The 19,133-nt window shown below is 34.9% G+C and overlaps 1 protein-coding gene across 6 annotated transcripts; it reads left to right on the forward strand.

The window, feature by feature from the left end:
- Positions 1–584: 584 nt before the first annotated feature.
- On the forward strand, positions 585–9,035 carry LOC104899267 (histidine-containing phosphotransfer protein 1). Of its 6 annotated transcripts, XM_010686426.4 has the most exons (6): positions 604–859; positions 977–1,107; positions 2,067–2,135; positions 2,437–2,508; positions 7,548–7,620; positions 8,722–9,035. In XM_010686426.4, the coding sequence occupies exons 1-6, from the start codon at positions 797–799 to the stop codon at positions 8,770–8,772; spliced, it is 459 nt and encodes a 152-aa protein (XP_010684728.1). In that variant the 5' UTR covers positions 604–796; the 3' UTR covers positions 8,773–9,035. The 6 variants fall into 6 exon arrangements, with proteins under 6 accessions (XP_048504072.1, XP_019106426.1, XP_057252209.1 ...); XM_019250881.3 differs by lacking the exons at positions 7,548–7,620; positions 8,722–9,035 and adding an exon at positions 5,287–5,572 and having other exon boundaries at positions 593–859; XM_057396226.1 differs by lacking the exons at positions 7,548–7,620; positions 8,722–9,035 and adding an exon at positions 3,170–5,256 and having other exon boundaries at positions 595–859.
- The last annotated feature ends 10,098 nt before the right edge of the window (positions 9,036–19,133 follow it).

A 19,133-nucleotide genomic window follows, 5' to 3' on the forward strand; every position in this document is an offset into this window, starting at 1 on the left:
ACCCCGATCGACCTCATCGATGACGGCGACGAAGACTACATTTCGCCACCGGACGAGTCGAAGATTTAGAGGATGATGACGACGATTTAGAAGACCACGACGCCGGCGTCGCCACAATTTCTGGTCGCATAAGAAGGTTTGTGATCGACGAAGAAGACGATATCGATAACGATGATGATGATCTGCAGGAAGTGATTGAAGTGAAATTCGAGGTTGAGGAAGAAGAGGAGGAGGAAATGGATTCTTATCTGATACTGATGATGATAAGAAATTGGAGAAAAAAAAGAGGATGATGTGGTTGGGAGAGCGTTGCAGAAATGTGCTAAGATTTCTGCTGAGCTTCAGAAGGAGTTGAATGGACCTTTTGTTACCGTTGCTGATCGTTATCCCGAGTCTGTTACTCCGTTTCTTCTTAGCTCACCTCCTTCTCTAGTTGGAGGTTTGGGCTTCTCTACTAGAATTGGGCCTGGGTTGGTCTAACTTTAATGGTAAAGTTAGGCAGTCTTTCTAGATAACTTGTGATTTTTTTTTCTCTCAGACACCTCTTATATTTCTTTTTCTGTCAGACACGTCTTAGCCAAGACATTATTAACCAAAAAAAATGTTTCAGCAAAAAATATTTTAGACAAAAAAGATTGCGCAGCAGAGGACAAAATCATTTATTCTTTCAACACCAAGGAAGAATCCTTTTTAGTAGGAATAAGGAATTTATTCCAATTTGCGTAACTCCACTTATTTAGCCAATTATAGTAAAACACTCTCATTAGTGCTTAGGAAGAGCAAGAGAGAGAAAAACATGGATGTTGTACAGCTGCTTGAGAGGCAATTTATCGATTATATGAAGTCTCTATACATGGAGGTAAACCAAAATAAAGTTTGGGTTATTCAGATTTTGTAAAAAGTTGATGACTTTACATGTTATCCTGTATTTTATTTTTTCCTAATTACGGATCATTTCTTTTTAATGTTTTTGCAGCATTATTTGGATGATCAGTTTACCCAGTTGCAGAAATTGGCTGATGAAAGCAACCCAGATTTTGTTTATGAAGTTGTAACTCTCTTTTTTCAAGATTCTGAGAAACTAATCGACAATTTAACCAAAGCTCTGTAAGTTCTACTGGCTTAATTTCCTCAAAATTTTTTGGGGTATATTTTGTTATTAAATTCATGTATAAATTTTAGGAGTGTAAGTGGATTGGACTTTGCCAAATCGAGTACATTTCCGAGCCAAACTTTTTTCTTGAGTCTGAATCCAGTCGAGTACGAATTTTTTTCTTGAGTTCGAATCTAGTCCAGTCTAGTTCGATTGTTATATAGGTTCACTATGTTTTCTCATGAATAATTGTTGAAATTTGAAAAATTGGACTCATTACATTCATTCACAAAGTAAGTTACATACTCCCTTTGTTTTTTTTTTTTTTTTTTTTTTTTTTTTTTTTTAATCTTTCTCACTTGGAATCTGGCAGCTATTCATGTTTAGAAAGAATCTTCTCAAATGTTCTTAATTTATAAGATTAAGTATAGTCATATAAGGTATTGTTTGATTCGTCTCAATTAGTATATATTAATATTCAATCGTTATAATTTTACTAATATATAATGAAATATATTTAAGTTTTATAACGTGTATTGGAAGACGCCCACAGAAAAGTGAGAATGATAGAAAAGAACAGAGGGAGCATATTTTTAAAGTCTTATAAAATGCAAATTGCAAATTACAAAAGAGGCCAAGAGAGTTAAAGTAATTTTTGTCTTTTCAGTTCTCACTTTGGACTTTTGGAGGATAAGTGCAAATTTTGGCGCGAGGTAAAATAAATTAGAGCGGCAATGTTAAAAAATCCAAAATTTCAACAAAAATGTACAAGAGTCCAAAAGGGTGAGTCCAAATCCAGTCTGAAAATATTTGGACTCGAAAATTTAAGTTCGAATCCAGTCCAAACATTTCTCGCTCCAATTCAGTGCGATAAGTTTTGACTGGATTGGATTAGACTTTGGACTTTTCGCAGTCTACTTACACCCCTAATAAATTTTACAATTTGACATCTTTTTTAATATATCTTATACAGTAATCTGCAAGTAATTGATTTCAACCAAGTGGCCAATCATGCTCATCAATTCAAGGGTAGTAGTTCTAGGTATGCTTTTCATATTTTCTTCCTTTTTGTTGTTGATCCATATACATGGCTTATTGTTTGTTTTTGCCTTTGATCTAATGTCATGAAAATTATCAATTTGGGAATTAATACATCATTTGGAGGGAGGAGTTTGTCGAAATCATTGAAATCAGATCTTTATTTTGCTTGGATTTGGTTGGCTGTTGATGACTATGTAAATGAGGTTATTCATGGTATCTGGTGGCATGGTGGGTCACTACATTTTGTATAGTTGTTTAGAATTCCCACATTTTGAGGGTGTTATGTTTAATGTATTTGACAGCATCGGCGCACATAGGGTGAAAAACCAATGTGTTAAGTTTCGAGCTTATTGCGAGGAGAGAAACCATGATGGGTAAGATATCTCCTTGTATAAGTTTCATACATTCCCTTCTCCTTTGGGATTTAAATTGTTATTTTGTTCATCATGCATGTGAAACTGTTATATATATATATATATATATATATATATATATATATATATATAATATATAGGGGCAAAATCACATGAGAATGCTTCTTACATGAAAAATGAGAATAAATCTCAACCACACGATAGGATTAGAGTTACAACACTTGTTCATTAGAGTTATACCTCCGAAAAAACTGAGTCCAAAAAAAAAAAAAATTTAAATTTTTTTTTCTAATATTCTTCTTTTGGAGTTACATTACTTTTTCATTAGAGTTACATTACTTGTTCATTAGATTTATAGCACATAAAATCCATTTTCATTTCTCATGTAAGTATACATTCTCATATGAACTCACTTATATATATATATATATATATATATATATATATATATATATATATATATATACTTCCTTCGTCCCATAATATAGTGCCTACTTCATTTTTTGGTAGGTCAAACTTTAAAATCTTTAACCAAATATTCTCATTAATATATACAAAAAAACCCTACTCATGTGGGATCATGTTAGATTTGTTTCAATGTGTACTTTCATAATATCAACTTTTTATATTTTTTATTAATACGGAATTGAATATATTAAAGGTCAAAGTTACGTCTTGGAGACCGTGCAAAAAAAGAAACAAACACTATATCATGGGACGGAGGAAGCATGTGATTATTTATATATTCATGCTGATGCTATGAATGTTTGGCAAGTGACGTATCACTATTTCTGTGGTGTGTATGCTGCAAGAACTCCATTTATTTAGTGATTTGGCTGAAATTGTTTCTGTCATTGTTAAATGGACAAGCAGTTCCTTATGATGCCTTTCAAGTTAAATATTCAGTAAGGTTGACAGTTTACCTAGTCTCATATTCTTGCAATATCTTGAAATTTTTGTTGATTTAGTAACACTTTATCAAAGGCCAAGATCTAATGAAGTAGATTTCATGGTTGAAATAGCATCATTTTATAGACTATACCTGCTTTCATTTTGTGGACAAGATCTCATGAGATGTTAGGTTAGAGTTTCGAGAAAGTATTGCTTATAACATTACTCTCAGAATGTTTAGGGTCTTAACCCTTACTCACTTACTCGTGGTCCTTTCAGAGAGTGAGCCTTAACAAGTTTATTTTGAGAATTGGATATGTTCTGAGGAAATATCAAAGGCAGCTTTAGTTGCTTTTTTCAAAATTTCATAAAGAGCAGGCAAAAAATTGGTCAAGAATACCTTTATTTAAGGAGAGACTATTGAACATATTAATGGTCATATTTTCTAAAAAAATTACTTGAGCTTTCTTCGCACAATAAAAGGTAGGATTTCCCCTTTTAAATTCATTATTAGTTAATTGAATGATACATTCAAGCTATTTGCCTACAATTGTCGACACCTGCAAATTTGAGAGCTAACACGTAACACCATTCATCCTGGAACGACAAAACTAGTAATCTCGAATTTATTCTGTTGGTGAGAGTGTAAGCATTTACAAAACTAGCATAAAAGAGTTACCTAGGTAAGAAAACTTGAAAGGTTGAATATATAAGGAAAGTTTGGTTCTTAATGGACATGTTAGTTTGGTTTTATGGGACAAATGTGCAATGTTCTGAGCATGAGCTGCATACTATGAGTCCTAGGCGAAGCAGGTTGCACGCAAACATGCTATGCAATTAGTTTTCTCTATCTTGCATTCAGCCCTCAAGAAAACAATTTATTTTGGCTATTTTAAAAAGGATTCCTCCCCTCCACCATCTAAACAAAAGGAAAAGGAAAGTCACAACAATAGTTGAACTAAAAAGCCCAGAGGCATTGCCATGTGTGTCTTGGAGATCTCAGGGAGCCTTGAATGCCCCACAATGATCCTTTAAACTGATTATACAAAAGCACCTTGCTCCAGCTCCATAGAGCTCTTAATTTGTTGGTCATCGCTCTGCCAATGTTTTTCCTCCTTTCAGTCTTTGTGTCATGCATTAGAATTATAATCTCATCTTAAATAGGATGGCATTTGTGACATCTTGGTGATATTAATGAAATAAAACATTTGAGTATGATGTTTCCTAATAACTTCGTATATAGGACACTGCTATAGAAAACTTGTCTCCTCCTTTCTATGTGTTTACAGTTGAAGAAGCTATTTTCTCCTCGTCTTTCTTGTTCCATGACAGTCAAATGGTTTACGTTTAAATTACGTTGCTATTTAGGAGTGGTGAAGAATTTTCTCATGTCATATCTTGGGAATTTTTTGACATAGTCTAGTCATTTTTTTAGTCATTTTGAACTTCTGGTCGTTTTATTTTAAACTTCTGAAAGTCTTATGAATTTATGTCTTCTCCAATGGACCTCCATGACTATTGGATATCTTCTCTTAGCTTTATAGTTTTTGTGATTGTTAATATTGCACTTCGAGCTTATCGTTTATGTGTGTGCTTTATATTGGTAAGCAAGTCTACTGAGGTTGGTGTTAGCACTTGGTATTTTAGATGATAATTTTAGTTTTATTTCTTTCTGAACTCTTTAAGATGAGTTTTGCATCTTGATTGGTTTCGAAGCTTTTCCAAATATATTCGCTAGTACCTCTGTATCAAATTACAGTTATAATGATAATAATTTGGAAGGAAGGAGCTATGTATAATCAACTATTTTTATCTTTACTATGAGATAATGCTATTTTATATTTATTTGTCAGAACATTTGAATATTTTTTAGAGAATTCAATGTAGGTCCATGATCTGTGAAGCTGTAAACCAGTGTTACCTAATTCACCTTCGAATTCGCCAATTCACCCAAAATGGGCAATTTGCAATTTGCGGGGGTCTTAGCGAACTAGGTAACACTGTGTAAAACATTGGCAGTTTTGTTGGTAGAATATCATTAGTCAAATAATCGGGGTTTGTAATTTTTTTTCAGTGTGCTATGAATATAAATCAGCTTCTGTATCTTGTAACCTTCAAGTCAGTCTTGTATTGAAACTATCTCAGGCATTATAGCACCATAAATTTTCATTTGTATTGTTTTCAGTGTATAACTGTAATTGTGACCGATCAACTAACTGAATATTGTTCTTCAGCATTATCATTGTTGTTGAGCATCCAATTAGGATCACCAGTGATATACCTATCTATGTGCTTCATGCAATAATGAAGATGTCTTGTTTTGATACAAATTCTAGAGATAAAATAAGACTCTGCAGGTCACCCCTATCCTCGTGAAAAGTCGTTTCACATTCTGTAAGAGTCACCTTTGCATAGAGGTCACCATAAAAGGCATCCCGATAAAAAGCCACCCCTGTTAGACTGCAGAGTAGTCCCTCAGAACTACTGGTGGTTTGATGATTAATTATTGCAGCTGTGACTTGAATTCATTGGATGAGCTTTGTCTCTTTTTTGTTTTGGCCACTTGAAAGCCTCGTAGTGGCGACTCTTCCTTATGATGATCTACATAGTCATTCGCTTTGTAGTTTATTCAAGAATATATCTAATATAGAAGTGAGTGTCTTCTTTTGAATGACATGATCATACTTTTGGTCATGGTCAATGGTTTCAGTATTACTTTTTCTTTTTTGACAATGGGAAAACAAACAAAGTAAACTAAGGCCCGGTTCTAGCCTTGTGAGCTAGGTCAGGGGCAAGCAGCAAGCTCAACCTTTAAAGGAACGAAAAATGAGAGAAGAAGAATGCATGTTTCCTGGTGGTTTGAGCAATCGGGGCTTCCTCCTTTGTAGTACTTTCTGGCTTCATGATGCTCTGGATTACTTCGAGCAAGTTTTAGTATTGGTGGACATCTATCATCCCTATGAAAAAGGGTAACTCAGATTGTAGAGGTGAGACCACAAAAATCATTTGTGCTCCTGACTCCTGAGCTCACTCGGTTTCCCAGTTCCAGGTACAAACCAATCACAGCTGACCACCCCTTCCTTTGGTTTTACTTTCAATTCTTCCAGGCACGGTCTTCTACTACTTTAGTAGTCTGTGCCAACAGATTTCTTCTAGAGTTTCATCAATCATCGGACTTGTCTCTCGCTTGGTTAGGTATATCCCTCATATGTCTTGGAATTAGAGTCCCTTCCCCCACCTCTTCTTGGATTCCTCTTCCACTAACAGGATCCCTTGCGTCACAAGGCTGATCTCTAAAGATGATTTCATTTATTGTAACCAGATACACCAGATTGTTGTGATATACTCTGCTACTCTGATCTCCGTACGGTAGGAAGTCTCGAACCCAGGTTTTGGCATCTAGATAAAGGCTTGCCATATTGTGCTACTTATCTTGCTCTTTTGAATAGATGGTCGACCGTTTCAAGCGGCTTGCCATATTGTGCTACTTATCTTGCTCTTTTGAATAGATGGTCGACCGTTTCGGGCTCTTATAATCTTACTATTACATAGCCTGCAACCATCCTAATTGATTACCACTTCTTTCGTTTTGCATAAATAACATAAGTTTGCAATACAGGGGTTCTAAAAAGAATCGACTGAATAGTTAATAGTTACTCAAATGAACTTCAGATTACGTACCGTGACTATGAATCAATAGGTCGTGCATCCAAGTCCATACAACTATTCTTTAGCTTAGGCAAATCATTGTGCGTTAGCTATTTGGCTACATTAATATGCTTGTTTCATTTGATAAAGACTTTGTTATAAATTACTCAAGTTATCTAAGGTGTGCGCTATTGCATTGTCAATTACTCCTAATTTTTATTAGTTTATACTTTTCTTTTTGGATTGTCCCTTATTAATTTACCTTTTTTTTTCTGTTTTCAGAATGGTCCCATCAATTGTTTATTATTATTTTTAACTTTTCACTCTACTATTTCTTGGTCCACAACATTAACGTCAATACAATGTGCCAATAAATTAATACTTATCTTTCTACGACCACATACATATTTTTCCTGAAACACTGTACTTAAGAAATAGATAAACTAGTAAAAATCAGAGGGAGTTTGTCTTAAAGATAATCCTTTAATCGTTTGGTGCAGGTGTCTCACTGTTTTGCAAGACCTGCAGCAAGAATATATTGTTTTAAAAAAGAAATTTGAGATTCTTTTCCAGGTACCAATAATATTTTTCGCATGTATACTACTTTCTAGTATAATGTCTGGTTCTTCCTCCCCTAACCCTTCAGCAGAGAAGCATTTAGGAGAATTTTCCTTTATTAAACTCTTTACTTGCAATACTGCGAATTATTGACTGTTATGCCAAAGGACAATTTTGACCATTTAATTTTCTGTTTATACATTGAAAAAATAATGTGGTCAGATTGTATATGAGTACAAAGTCAAAGTGTTGCAAGTCTGGAGGAAGTATTTCTTAGCACCCATGTTTATGTAATGCGTGCATTGTGTTTCTAGGAGCACAATGAAAACTGTGCTCCCGCAATACAAAATAAAAAAATTTACGAATACGAAAACGAACATTTTACCATCGAAGTGGAACTTTACGAAAATTCACTGACGAAAACGAATATTTTACTGTTGAAATGGAACATTACAAGAATTCATTTACGAAAAGAACATTTTACTTGAGTGAAACATTACCAGAATTCAATTACGAAAATGAATATTTTATTGTTGAAGTAGAACATTACTAAAATTCAATTATTCAAATACATATGCTTATCAAATATAGAACATATTTTTAGGGAAAATAAAAGATATTTTTTGGTGGAAAATAAGTTTTAAAAGAATATTTTTTAACATAGAACATTTGCCTATTGGAAATTGAACAATTTTCACGAAAATATAACATAATTTTTTCCTGAAAAATAAGCTTAAAACAAATATTTGTTGAAATAAAACATTTGCTTATTGAAAATAGAACAACTTTTGAAAAATATGCTTAAAATGAATATTTGTTGAAATAACATATTTTATTTATCGAAAATGGAACAAATTTACTGGGTGCATGGTGTGCGCCGTGCTTTTGGAAGCACAATAGAATTTTCGATGTTTATGCATCAGTAAAAATAATAATCAAATGATACAAAAGTGAAAGTGTTACAAGTATAGAAGAAGTATTACTCAACACCCTTTTTTTAGCCGTATGCCTGTATATGTAATTTCAACTCTACCAAACTTCTCTTGCCTGTGATGATTATTGAAATATTCTTAATCCTGCTACCCCCTCTGAAATTCTGGTGATTGTTCATTGCAGCTGGAGCAAGATATTGTGAAAAATGGTGGCACAATTCCAACTATGGATTAGACCTTGGAAACCCGTATAGTTTATAGCAAACCAAGAGATGGAAGTTAGTAGATTGGCCTGGATGATGATGTAGATCCTGTTGAAGGCTTTCATAATAACTTTCTCTTAAGAGTCACTGACTCACTGTGAATAACCATTTCTTACTCTGTTGTTACTTCAGATACCATTTTCTCTGTGAGATGTATTTCAGGTTCTATCTCTGTTAGCAACTGGGTGACAAATTATGGTTGACTTGCAGTATATTTATGTCTGATTATATTAAATTCTTTCTGTTCCATGGTTAATAGGCTTTATAAATCTGTCTCATAAAGGATAATAATAGTGGATATTGAAGCACATTAAGGTGAATTGGAAATAGTTGAGAAGATGATGGAGCTTTTAGCTATGAAATAGTACCTTTTGTAGCACTGATTTTGTGAATTAGGATCTTTATTGTTTTATTTTGTCAACTAGTACCTTTTGTAGCACTGATTTTGTGAATTAGGACCTTTATTGTTTTATTTTGTCAACTAGTACCTTAAGTCCTTTAATTTTTTGTTTTCAGTACCTTTACTTCATGTTCCGGCCAAAATGGTCAACAATTCGATGTTGACTTCAATTCTCCCTCCAAATTTTGCGATTTTTTTGCTTCTAATGGAGTGTGCTCTCACTCTCCTCTTTTAACTCCATTTCCCCCCAATTTTCCACTCTTTCATCTTCCATATTTACTTTCTTACCAACCCCAGTTCAGTTTTAGTAAATACTCTCTCTCCTCTCACATTCTCTCTTCTCTCTCTCTCTCCCTCTCTTTCTTCCTTTGGCCATTCAGTCGAACCTTGGTCCAACCAATCAAAAAGCTCACAGCCCATGTGTCCACTCTCCTCATCATAAAATTTGCATGCTACAAATTTCCTCACTTGATTATCAATGGTCCATGATCTTTTTTTCGGCAACTAGGACTCCACATCTACATTTCCTAGTATGTCTGGCTGAGGAAGATCTAGACTTTGAAGAAGACATTTTTGTATAAGATTAAAACAAACAAAAAATTAGCCCTAATTTTTCGAAAATAAAACCAAAAGGAATTGGTATAACATACCTCTGAAATTGGAAAAGACTTAAATTGGAATCCAATTCCCAACAGTTGAATTATCTTTCACAAGGTAAAATTTAGGGTTGGCAGGGAGAATTTTGATGAGAGTGGTCAAGGGTACTGTTTTTTGGGGAAGGGATGGATGTAAATGGGAGAAATATTTCGGGCGAGTGGGAGAGAGGAGTTAAAAGACTTAATGTGCAACACACGCGCTAAATTTGGAGGGAGAATTGAAGTCAACATTGGATTATTGACCATTTTGGCCGGAAAATGGAGAAGATACTGAAAATAAAAGATTAAAGACTTAAAGGTACTAGTTGACAAAATAAAACAACAAAAGTACTAGTTCACAAAATCAGTGCTACAAAAGGTACTATTTCACAATTTTTCCTTTAGTTAATGAATCTATACAAAGAAAACGCACACACTCACGCAGACATGTGTAAAACATCTTGGAAAAGCAGGTCAAACAATATGGTGTAAAATAGAGTTAAGTACACAATTGGGTACTAAACTTTGCCTTTTGTTCTAGTTTAGGTACTCAACTTTCAAAAGTTCCAGTTTGGGTACTCAAAATGGACGTCCGTTACTTTTTGTGGAAATTTTGTTAAATATGTCGTTTGATGTGTTTTTCTAGGCGTGTGTGGCACACAAAACGTCACCTAATGATTATCATCAATTGGGCCTTTTTTTGGCGGGTTTTATCAACTTCTTTCTTCTTTTATTGTACTTATACTCAGTAACTCTTTACTTCCCTCCCACTCACTCTTTATTTAAATTACTGCTACCTTTGTCTTTTTCATTTACTCCATATTTTAACAGTGTGGCCAGCATCACTACCCAGAAAATTTCCAAAAGTAACTGAGACTTCTGAACAATGTATATTCTTCATTTACTCCATTTATTAATAGTTCTTCATTTATGTCTTTTGGTGGTACTTTTTGTTTTCATTTTTGGTTGTTGTGTTTGGTGGAGTAAAAACTAATGTTTGTTTTTGGTTTGCACGCATTAAAAATTTGATTTTTGGAACTAGTTTAACGTAATTTTGTTGGATTTGTTTGTTTAATGTTGCTAATTACGTTTAGAGTTTGATAATTAGTGTAAAATTAGTAAATTGATTTTTTTTCCTAATTGGGGTTAGGGTTTTGCAGAAACAACAAATTTTGGCTGTTATTTGTGCTTGGAGTTGGTTTGTAGAACTTATTTATGAATAATTAGAGTTTGTAATCAACAATGGTGAAAGTTAAATTAAAAAAAGTTTTTGTTTTGGACTAGGTATGAAAGCGTTGCAGCTTGCACACCCATGTTCCAACCAGGATATTCTTGTGACCCGCATGTTCAATAGGCTAATGTGGGAGGATCAAATTATGGTTGAGCAAACATGTAAAAAGTGGAAGTTGTGGTGGAGACTCAGAGCATATGGTGATGTTGTGTGGCCTAATGAGCGTAGGAAAACAGAGACTTGGATTTTGAATGACATACTATACAAAAATGGAAGGGACCTCCATATATGGCTGAACAAAGACATGACTGTCTACTTTGATGGGTTCCCCCTATTGTTCAAGGAGGATTAAAGCTGAAGATTGTTACATTTTTGTGCTTATTTTTTGGTGGATAGGTTAATGGTGGTAGTGTTTGGCTATGTCATAGCTGTATTTAGGGGAGAATGTGACAGCCACTGGCTTTGTTTAGGGTGGTTGTCACTACTATGACAATATTATTGTTGTTGCTGATATGAATGCAGGTCCCAAATAAATTAAGTATGTTGGTTATGTAATTAGTTGGAGCCTGCCACTTTTGTATGAATATAATATCTTGGTTATTTATGAAAGTATTTGAAGAATTGAAGCCTTGTTTCAACAGTATAATATAATATCATTGTCTCATCATTCCTTACACTTAATTTAATATATAAATGTTTGTATGCCATATTCTATGGAACTAAAACCTTGCATGATTGTGCACCATGGTGGAGAATGGTTTATTAATGTTGACATTAGGTATGATGGTGGTCAAGTAAGTTTGTATGAGAATTTACCTGATAATGTTGATGTTTCATATGTAAAACAAACCATAGAGAACTTGGATTACAATGACATTATTAAGCTTCATTTTCTTGATCCTAGGAAAGATTTTAGTACCGGAATTAGGTACTTGGGCTATGCTAAGCAAATAAATGATCCATTTTTAGCACTGCTATTACAGTACAAGCTTGTACATGTGTACACAGAACATGCAAGTGTTAGGCTATTTGGGAGCTGTAATGGAAGGAGTGGAGTTGGGTCAAGTCAGTGTGGTCAAGGGTCATTTGTGCAATTGTTGTGTGTTGGACATGAAATATTGGTCCCTGAAAATACTGACCATACTAGAAATGATACCCATGTAGATATAGACTATAATACAGGAGGCACAGACGAGGATGATGATGAGTTTGTTATTGCTAGAATCAAAGTGAGTGAAGACAAAAAAAAGCAACGGTCTTATAAGAAAGAAATAGGTATGCTAAAGAGAGTAGCTGCAACTAAGGGCATGACTGAGAGTTTGTTTGGAAGTGACTTTGAAGGGGATAGTGATCTTGATAGTCCTAGTGAAGATGAAGATGATCACTATGGGAACTTAGAAGCTCCACCTTCAAGAAAAAAAGAACCATAGTTCTAGCAAAGGGGTAGATGGAGGGGATGTTGGAGTTGACTCTAAATTTTATGTAAGTCAACATTTTGAAAATGAAAAGGCTTTAAGAAAAGCAATAATTGATTACTCAATTGAGATTGGGAGAGACATACCATTCAGTAGGAATGACTGCAACAAGGTAGGGCCTAGATGCATCAACAAGGATAAAGGTTGTCCTTGGAGGATTTAGGCTTCATGCGAGAAGACGAACTGAAACTTTGTGGTGATAACCTTGGTGTCCAATCACACTTGTGGAAGAGCCCTTAAAAACAGAAAGATGACAACTACTTGGATTGCTAAAAATTATCAGAGTAAGTTCAAAATAAACCCTTACATGAGGCTACAAGATATAGAGACAGTCTGACGAGAGTGGGGGATTAAGGTGAATAGAGTTGTAGCATACAGAGCTAGGAGGAGGGGGAAGAGTTTAATTGTAAGAGAGTATATGGAGCAATATACCTTGCTGCCAAGGTATGTTGCAGAGATACAAATGAGTAACTGGGCAAATACAGTCATAATTAAGATGGATGGTAATGTTTTTGAAAGAATCTACATTTGTTTCGAGGCACTAAAAAAGGTTTTCTTAGTTGGATGTAGGCCTTTTATATCTCTTGATGGTTGTTTCTTAAAAGGACCCTATGGTGGACAACTTTTAGTTGTTGTTGGGAGAGATGAGAATAACCAAATATTGCCAATTGCATGGGAAGTAGTGGAGGTTGAATCTACTTCTAGTTGGACATGGTTTTTGATACTTTTAGGGGAAGATTTGAGAACAAATGAAGGTACTGGCTATACTTTCATGTCTGATCAGCAGAAGGGTTTATTGAGAGGTGTGTCAGATGTGTTTCCATAAGCTGAGACCAGGGTATGTGCTAGGCATGTCTACTGTAACATCAGAGGGGTGTTTTGTGGTGGTCTAGAGTACATGAAGCAGTTCTGGATCATAGCAAAGAGCACCATGGAAAATGAATTTTTATGTAACATAGAAGAGATGAGGAAAATATATACTGCAACTCCTGATGATCTTCTAAATAGGAACTACAAGAAATGATGTAGAGCGTTCTACACTCTTACGTCTTGTTGTGATAGTGTGGCTAACAATATGAGTGAAGTTTTCAATGCCTACATATTGAACTCAAGGCATAAATCTATCATAACTATGTCAGATGACATCAGGGAGGACTTAATGGAAAGGGTGCACAAGAAGAGAGATGAAATAGGTAAGAAAGAGATGTTGTTGTGTCCAAGCATACAACAGCAAGTTGAAAAGCACAAGATTTTTGCTACTGGATGGAATGCATTCTGGGATGGGGTTTCTATTATGGGGTGAGGGAAGGGGTAACACAAACAAAATATGTGGTGAATTTGGATGTCATAACTTACAGCTGTAATGGATGGCAAATAAGTGGGATTCCTTGCAAATATGGAGTAGTTGTAATTCGAAACAAAGTTGACTAACCAGAATAATATCTTAACCAATTCTTCACAAAAAAAGTGTATTTGAAGTCATATGACTACTTGTTGGAGCCTCTAAATGGACCAGAAGAGTGGTATAGTTCAGAAACTTTGGTCATTACCCCAAAACTGAAGAAAGTGAACAATAGGCGCTAAGTGAAGAGAATGAAGGAAGTTGGAGAAAAGTTACAAAGTCAAGAAACTTGAAAAAAAACAGGCTCAGTAATGACATGCAACCTATGTGGTCTTCAAGGGCATAACAAGAGAGGTTGCAAGAATGTACCTACAGAGTCTGTGCACATAGGTGTAAGTGAATCGAGTACTAGCCACAAAAGTAGGAGCAAATGCACCCATGCACCACAGAGGTATAGGTGTATACACCTAACCAAGTGGCTACCAAAGAGTTGCTACTCTCCAAGCTAAACCACCATAACAGCCACCAAGTCAACCAACACCTCAGCCAACACCCCAAGCAAATCCATCACCCAATCCCACGTACAACACAACAACCACACAAACCACCCGTCAAAAGAAGAGTAGCATATTATTCAAATTATGAGGGTGAGCAGACTATATATTCATTCAGTCAAGACTACTCATTCAGTCAGTCACAACCAGAGAAGGGTTCACAAGCTTCACAAACAATAACAAGCCAATCCTTACAGGTATGTGATTTAATTGAATTAGCTAACATTTTTATTACCTTATAATCTGTCCATGTATTTTGAATTAGTTTCTTTATATTCAGGACCTAGTATTGGCTCAAAGGATGCAAAGGCGACTTTAGTTCAAAGGTAACTTATATTTAGTTAATAATATGCTAGTACAAAGCTTGATATGTCAACTAGAGTCCTAAATATACCCCTTACATAGTTATATGGTACCATAAACAAACAAGGAGCAAAATGTGTACACAAATCCAAGCCTTAACACTCAAAAATACATCCTTTTTTCATTTTAAGCATCATATATTTAGATTCATCCTTCCATGGGTACGAAATCACGCTCTAATGTTTTTGCACCACATGACATGGAAGCTTTGACACACGCTCTCCAGGAGAAGCTTACAGAGGAAATTACAGAAAAGGTGACGGAGAAACTCACGGAAAGTTCAACGCGGTCCTTTTAGAGTATGGTTCATTGGTGATACATCAATCTAAACTGGATCGTCCTTTGGAAGACAAAGCTAGCCATCCTAACACACAAAAATCAGCACGATCTATACTTGAGTTAGAGGTAACTACTATCCTTCTTATAATTTCAAAAACTAAGTAATTATATAAATTAACCTCAATTTATTTACTTTTGAAGGAACAAATGCCTTGCCAGCTTTTACTAGATGTAAAAGAGAAGGGATTGATTGTGGTGGCTGAAGAAAATGCACAACCACGAAGTGAACAAGCAAATAGTCCATCATGAGTCTGTGAACAATGAGCATTTGATGGTTAATGTAGTCACCACCACTCCTGGTGACGACGACTTTACTCTCCCGTTGCCTAAAACTGTCGATTGATATAAATGTCTTGACTGACGCTCGTGGTGGTTATGTGTTGTTGGCCATTAGCATGGGTGAGGTTTTCAGACGAGGTAAAATGAAGCAACTAAAATCCATATTCATATTCATTTATTTAATTCATATCTATTATGTATTAACTAACTAAGTTGAATGTTTCTCCATTTGAATTAATAGATTTTGGAGAGAATAAACAAGCCCAAGGAAAGCAAGGCGGACTCACCTCCTCTAGAAAAGGCGAAGGAAAAGGAGAGTTCAATCAAGCCAAAGAAGGCCATTTCGGATAAAGGAACGCAAGTTTCTAAAGGTTCAAGTCGCCAACAAAGTCCTTCTAAAGATACTTGGATTGAGTCATCAACGCTTCAATGTCTCACTAAGGCATGCTTATGACTACATGCAAATATGTGTGATATGCCGGATGAAACACCTGTGCAGGTTAAGTTGGGTATCACGGAATTCAACTACCACGAGGAAACATCAACATGGGTGTCCAAGGTTGATGTGAAGGAGTTCCTTTTCTGAGAGATGTTGAATGTTTCATTGATTCAAGCATTCATGAGGTATAACATTTGTACTTATGAAAGATATGAACTTTCTTTGCAATATCTAATAATATGTCTATGTTATGTACTTTGTTGTGCTTTGTATTGAAGATTACTCCAAGATTCTCCTTGTGGACACGATCAGTTTGGGTGGTTATGTCCAAATTTCGTCCGAGCTGACAATTGTTTGCAAAACACATGTGAGGTTAAGGACTATATTTGGCTATTTCTCAAAATAGCTAAACGTGCACAATATAAGTTCATATTTGCCCCTCGTTTTGAAGAGTATAGTTCTTAACCTTGTATCAATTTTTAGCACTTAATAATTATTATACAATACAAGCACTCATATGATTGCTTCCTAACCTTTTTTGGGATTTTAGTACCCATTGGCCGCTTCTTGTGATTTGTCTTTCAAACAACACAGTATATCAGTTTGATTTTGCAGCTCAAGATCCATCACGATCCTTACTCCCCAAATCATGCATAAGTAGGTATGTTTATTACTTAAAATGCTTATTATTAGCATAACACGTTTCACTAATTTCAGCCTTTGTCCGCTTCTCACATGAAATTAACATAACTAAAGTTGTTTGAATAAGGTTGAGAGAACATGAAAAGTTCCTCAGTGGAATACAATGAAAGTAATACATATTATTTAAGCTACTTATTTCTTTCACAAAAAACAAACGTGTATGTTTCTTACATGATTTTTTAATGTAATTCTATACTTAGTGTGCTCAACAACCCGGGGGAACCGACTGTGGCTACTATGTGTTGAGGTTCATGTTCGATGTAACCTTAAGTTGCAAGGAAGTGGGGGGATCTTGAGAAGGTATTATACATAACAACCCATTTGGCCGTTTCAGGCCTATTTTGGCCTTTCAAGTTCAATTTACTTAGTTTCCCACATTTAGCCACATGTTAGGACATATATAGTACTAATAGCAACATATATAACCGTTAGAGTCAAGAAAAATCATTTTTCATGCTTTGAAACCTATTTTAGGTTAATGAAGGTCATTTAGGGCCGATATTAGATTTTCATATTCATTCTCCTTAATTCTCACATTTAGTTTCATGTTATAATAACAACATATTTAATCTTTAGAGTCAAGTACAGTCCACTCATATGCTCTCAATCCATTTTGGGTAGATAAATATCATTTTGGGTAAATGAAGGTCGTTTCGGGACTATTTTGGTCTTTCAAGTTCAATTTACTTAGTTTTCCACATTTAGCCACATGTTAGGACATATATAGTACTAATAGCAACATATATAACCACTACAGTCAAGAAAAATCATTTTTCATGCTTTGAAACCCATTTTGAGTAAATAAAGGTCAATTAGGGTCGATAATAGATTTTCATGTTCATTCTCCTTAATTCCCGCATTTTGTCTCATGTTAGAACATGCATAGCTATAATAACAACATATTTAACCATTAGAGTCAAGTAAAGTCCACTCATATGCCTCAATTCATTTTGGGTAGATAAATATCATTTTGGGTGAATGAAGGTCGTTTCGGGCCGATTTTGGCCTTTCAAGTTCAATTTACTTAGTTTTCCATATTTAGCCACATGTTAGGACATATATAGTACCAATAGTAATATATATAATCATTAGAGTAAAGAAAAATCATTTTTCATGCTCTGAAACCTATTTTGGGTAGATGAAGGTCATTTAGGGTTGATATTATATTATATATTTTCATGTTCATTTTCTTTAATTCCCGCATTTAATCTCACATTAGAATATGTATAGATAATTAGCTATGATAACAGCATATTTAACCATTAGAGTAAAGTAAAATCATTTTTCATGTTTTGAAACCCATTTTGGGTAAATGAAGGCCATTTCAGACCGATTTTTTACTTCTTAGCTCAACATTCATTAACCTCCCGCACTTATTATCATTTTATGGTCATATATAGTTCTAATAATTAAGTACATATGAAAGTGAATGAGTTAACTAAAGTTCACTCACATGCTATGAAATCCATTTTGGGTAATTATGATTGTCATTCTTGGCCGATTTTTGTTTTTAATCTCGAGTTCCTTATTCTTACATTATATTATTTGCTTAATCTCTTTAGAGTCAACTGAAGTCTTACGTGTGTTTCCTTATGTTTTTTATAAGGTATTCCTCAAGGGCAAGCCAAGGGAGGGTTCTTTCACCACCGTCGAGATAAACGAGGTTCGGGATTTGCTAGCACGCTACCTTACCGACATTTGCATGTGAAGATGATGTCCGGGCTTTGAGCTTCTTTGTTCTTATTATGTTACTAGTTACTTACATGATGTTTATTTTTGATTTTAGTACTTATTTAAAACTTCATTTTAGTACATTCTTAATATATATACATATATATAGGAATGAGATCTTGTGAAAACACTCATAAAGTTGAAAACTGAAAACAGAAGATCTAGGCGATTGAATAACTTAATTAGATGATCCTGCGGCTGGGAATTATTGTGTGCCATTACTGTCATGCACAATACCACAACCCAACTTTTGCAATTCCCTTTCTCTCTCGGACCAGAAATTCATCATACAACAATGGAGAATCTCCATTTTCTCTCTCCTCTCACCATTTGACTTCTAGGAACTTAAGCAAATTCATGGTAGGTATGCATAATTCAAAGGCAAAATCTGCCATTTCGGATGAATTAATGTTATCTAATGCTTGAATTCGAACCCTAGAAAACTTGTGGGTTGTGGGTTGAACAAACCAATGGCAAAAACGACGAACACCACCATAGCAACAACGAGCTCCTATCTCGTCAATGGAAACCTTTCTTCTAATTGAGGTTTCTTACTCGACGTAGAATCCTCGAGTTTCGCGCTCTCTTCATCTCCTTCACCTCCAATCATAATCCTCGGCGCCACCATTGTTTTGTTCTTCAATTAAACCTTCATTCCCGTATCAAATTACAGAAAATCGACATTGCAATTGAAATCTAAGCTTTAAGTGAATGCACTAATCCACTCAATCGTATATGAAGCACCAAGCCTAACAATATTATATAATGCCTTGATTCAATGAACTCGATTTCTCTTTGTATTGCCGGATTTTTGGTATCCTGGTTTTTTATTAGAGGGTTGAG

This window comes from Beta vulgaris, chromosome 7 (assembly GCF_026745355.1).
Source record: "Beta vulgaris subsp. vulgaris cultivar EL10 chromosome 7, EL10.2, whole genome shotgun sequence".
Taxonomy (NCBI): Eukaryota; Viridiplantae; Streptophyta; class Magnoliopsida; order Caryophyllales; family Amaranthaceae; genus Beta; species Beta vulgaris.

Excerpts from the sequence above, each read along its gene's own strand:
- LOC104899267 (XM_010686426.4), top strand. The coding sequence starts at position 797 with ATGGATGTTGTACAGCTGCTTGAGAGGCAATTTATCGATTATATGAAG. Across the intron at positions 2,136-2,436 it reads TTCAAGGGTAGTAGTTCTAG|CATCGGCGCACATAGGGTGA; the intron begins GTATGCTTTTCA and ends TGTATTTGACAG. Across the intron at positions 2,509-7,547 it reads GAGGAGAGAAACCATGATGG|GTGTCTCACTGTTTTGCAAG; the intron begins GTAAGATATCTC and ends CGTTTGGTGCAG.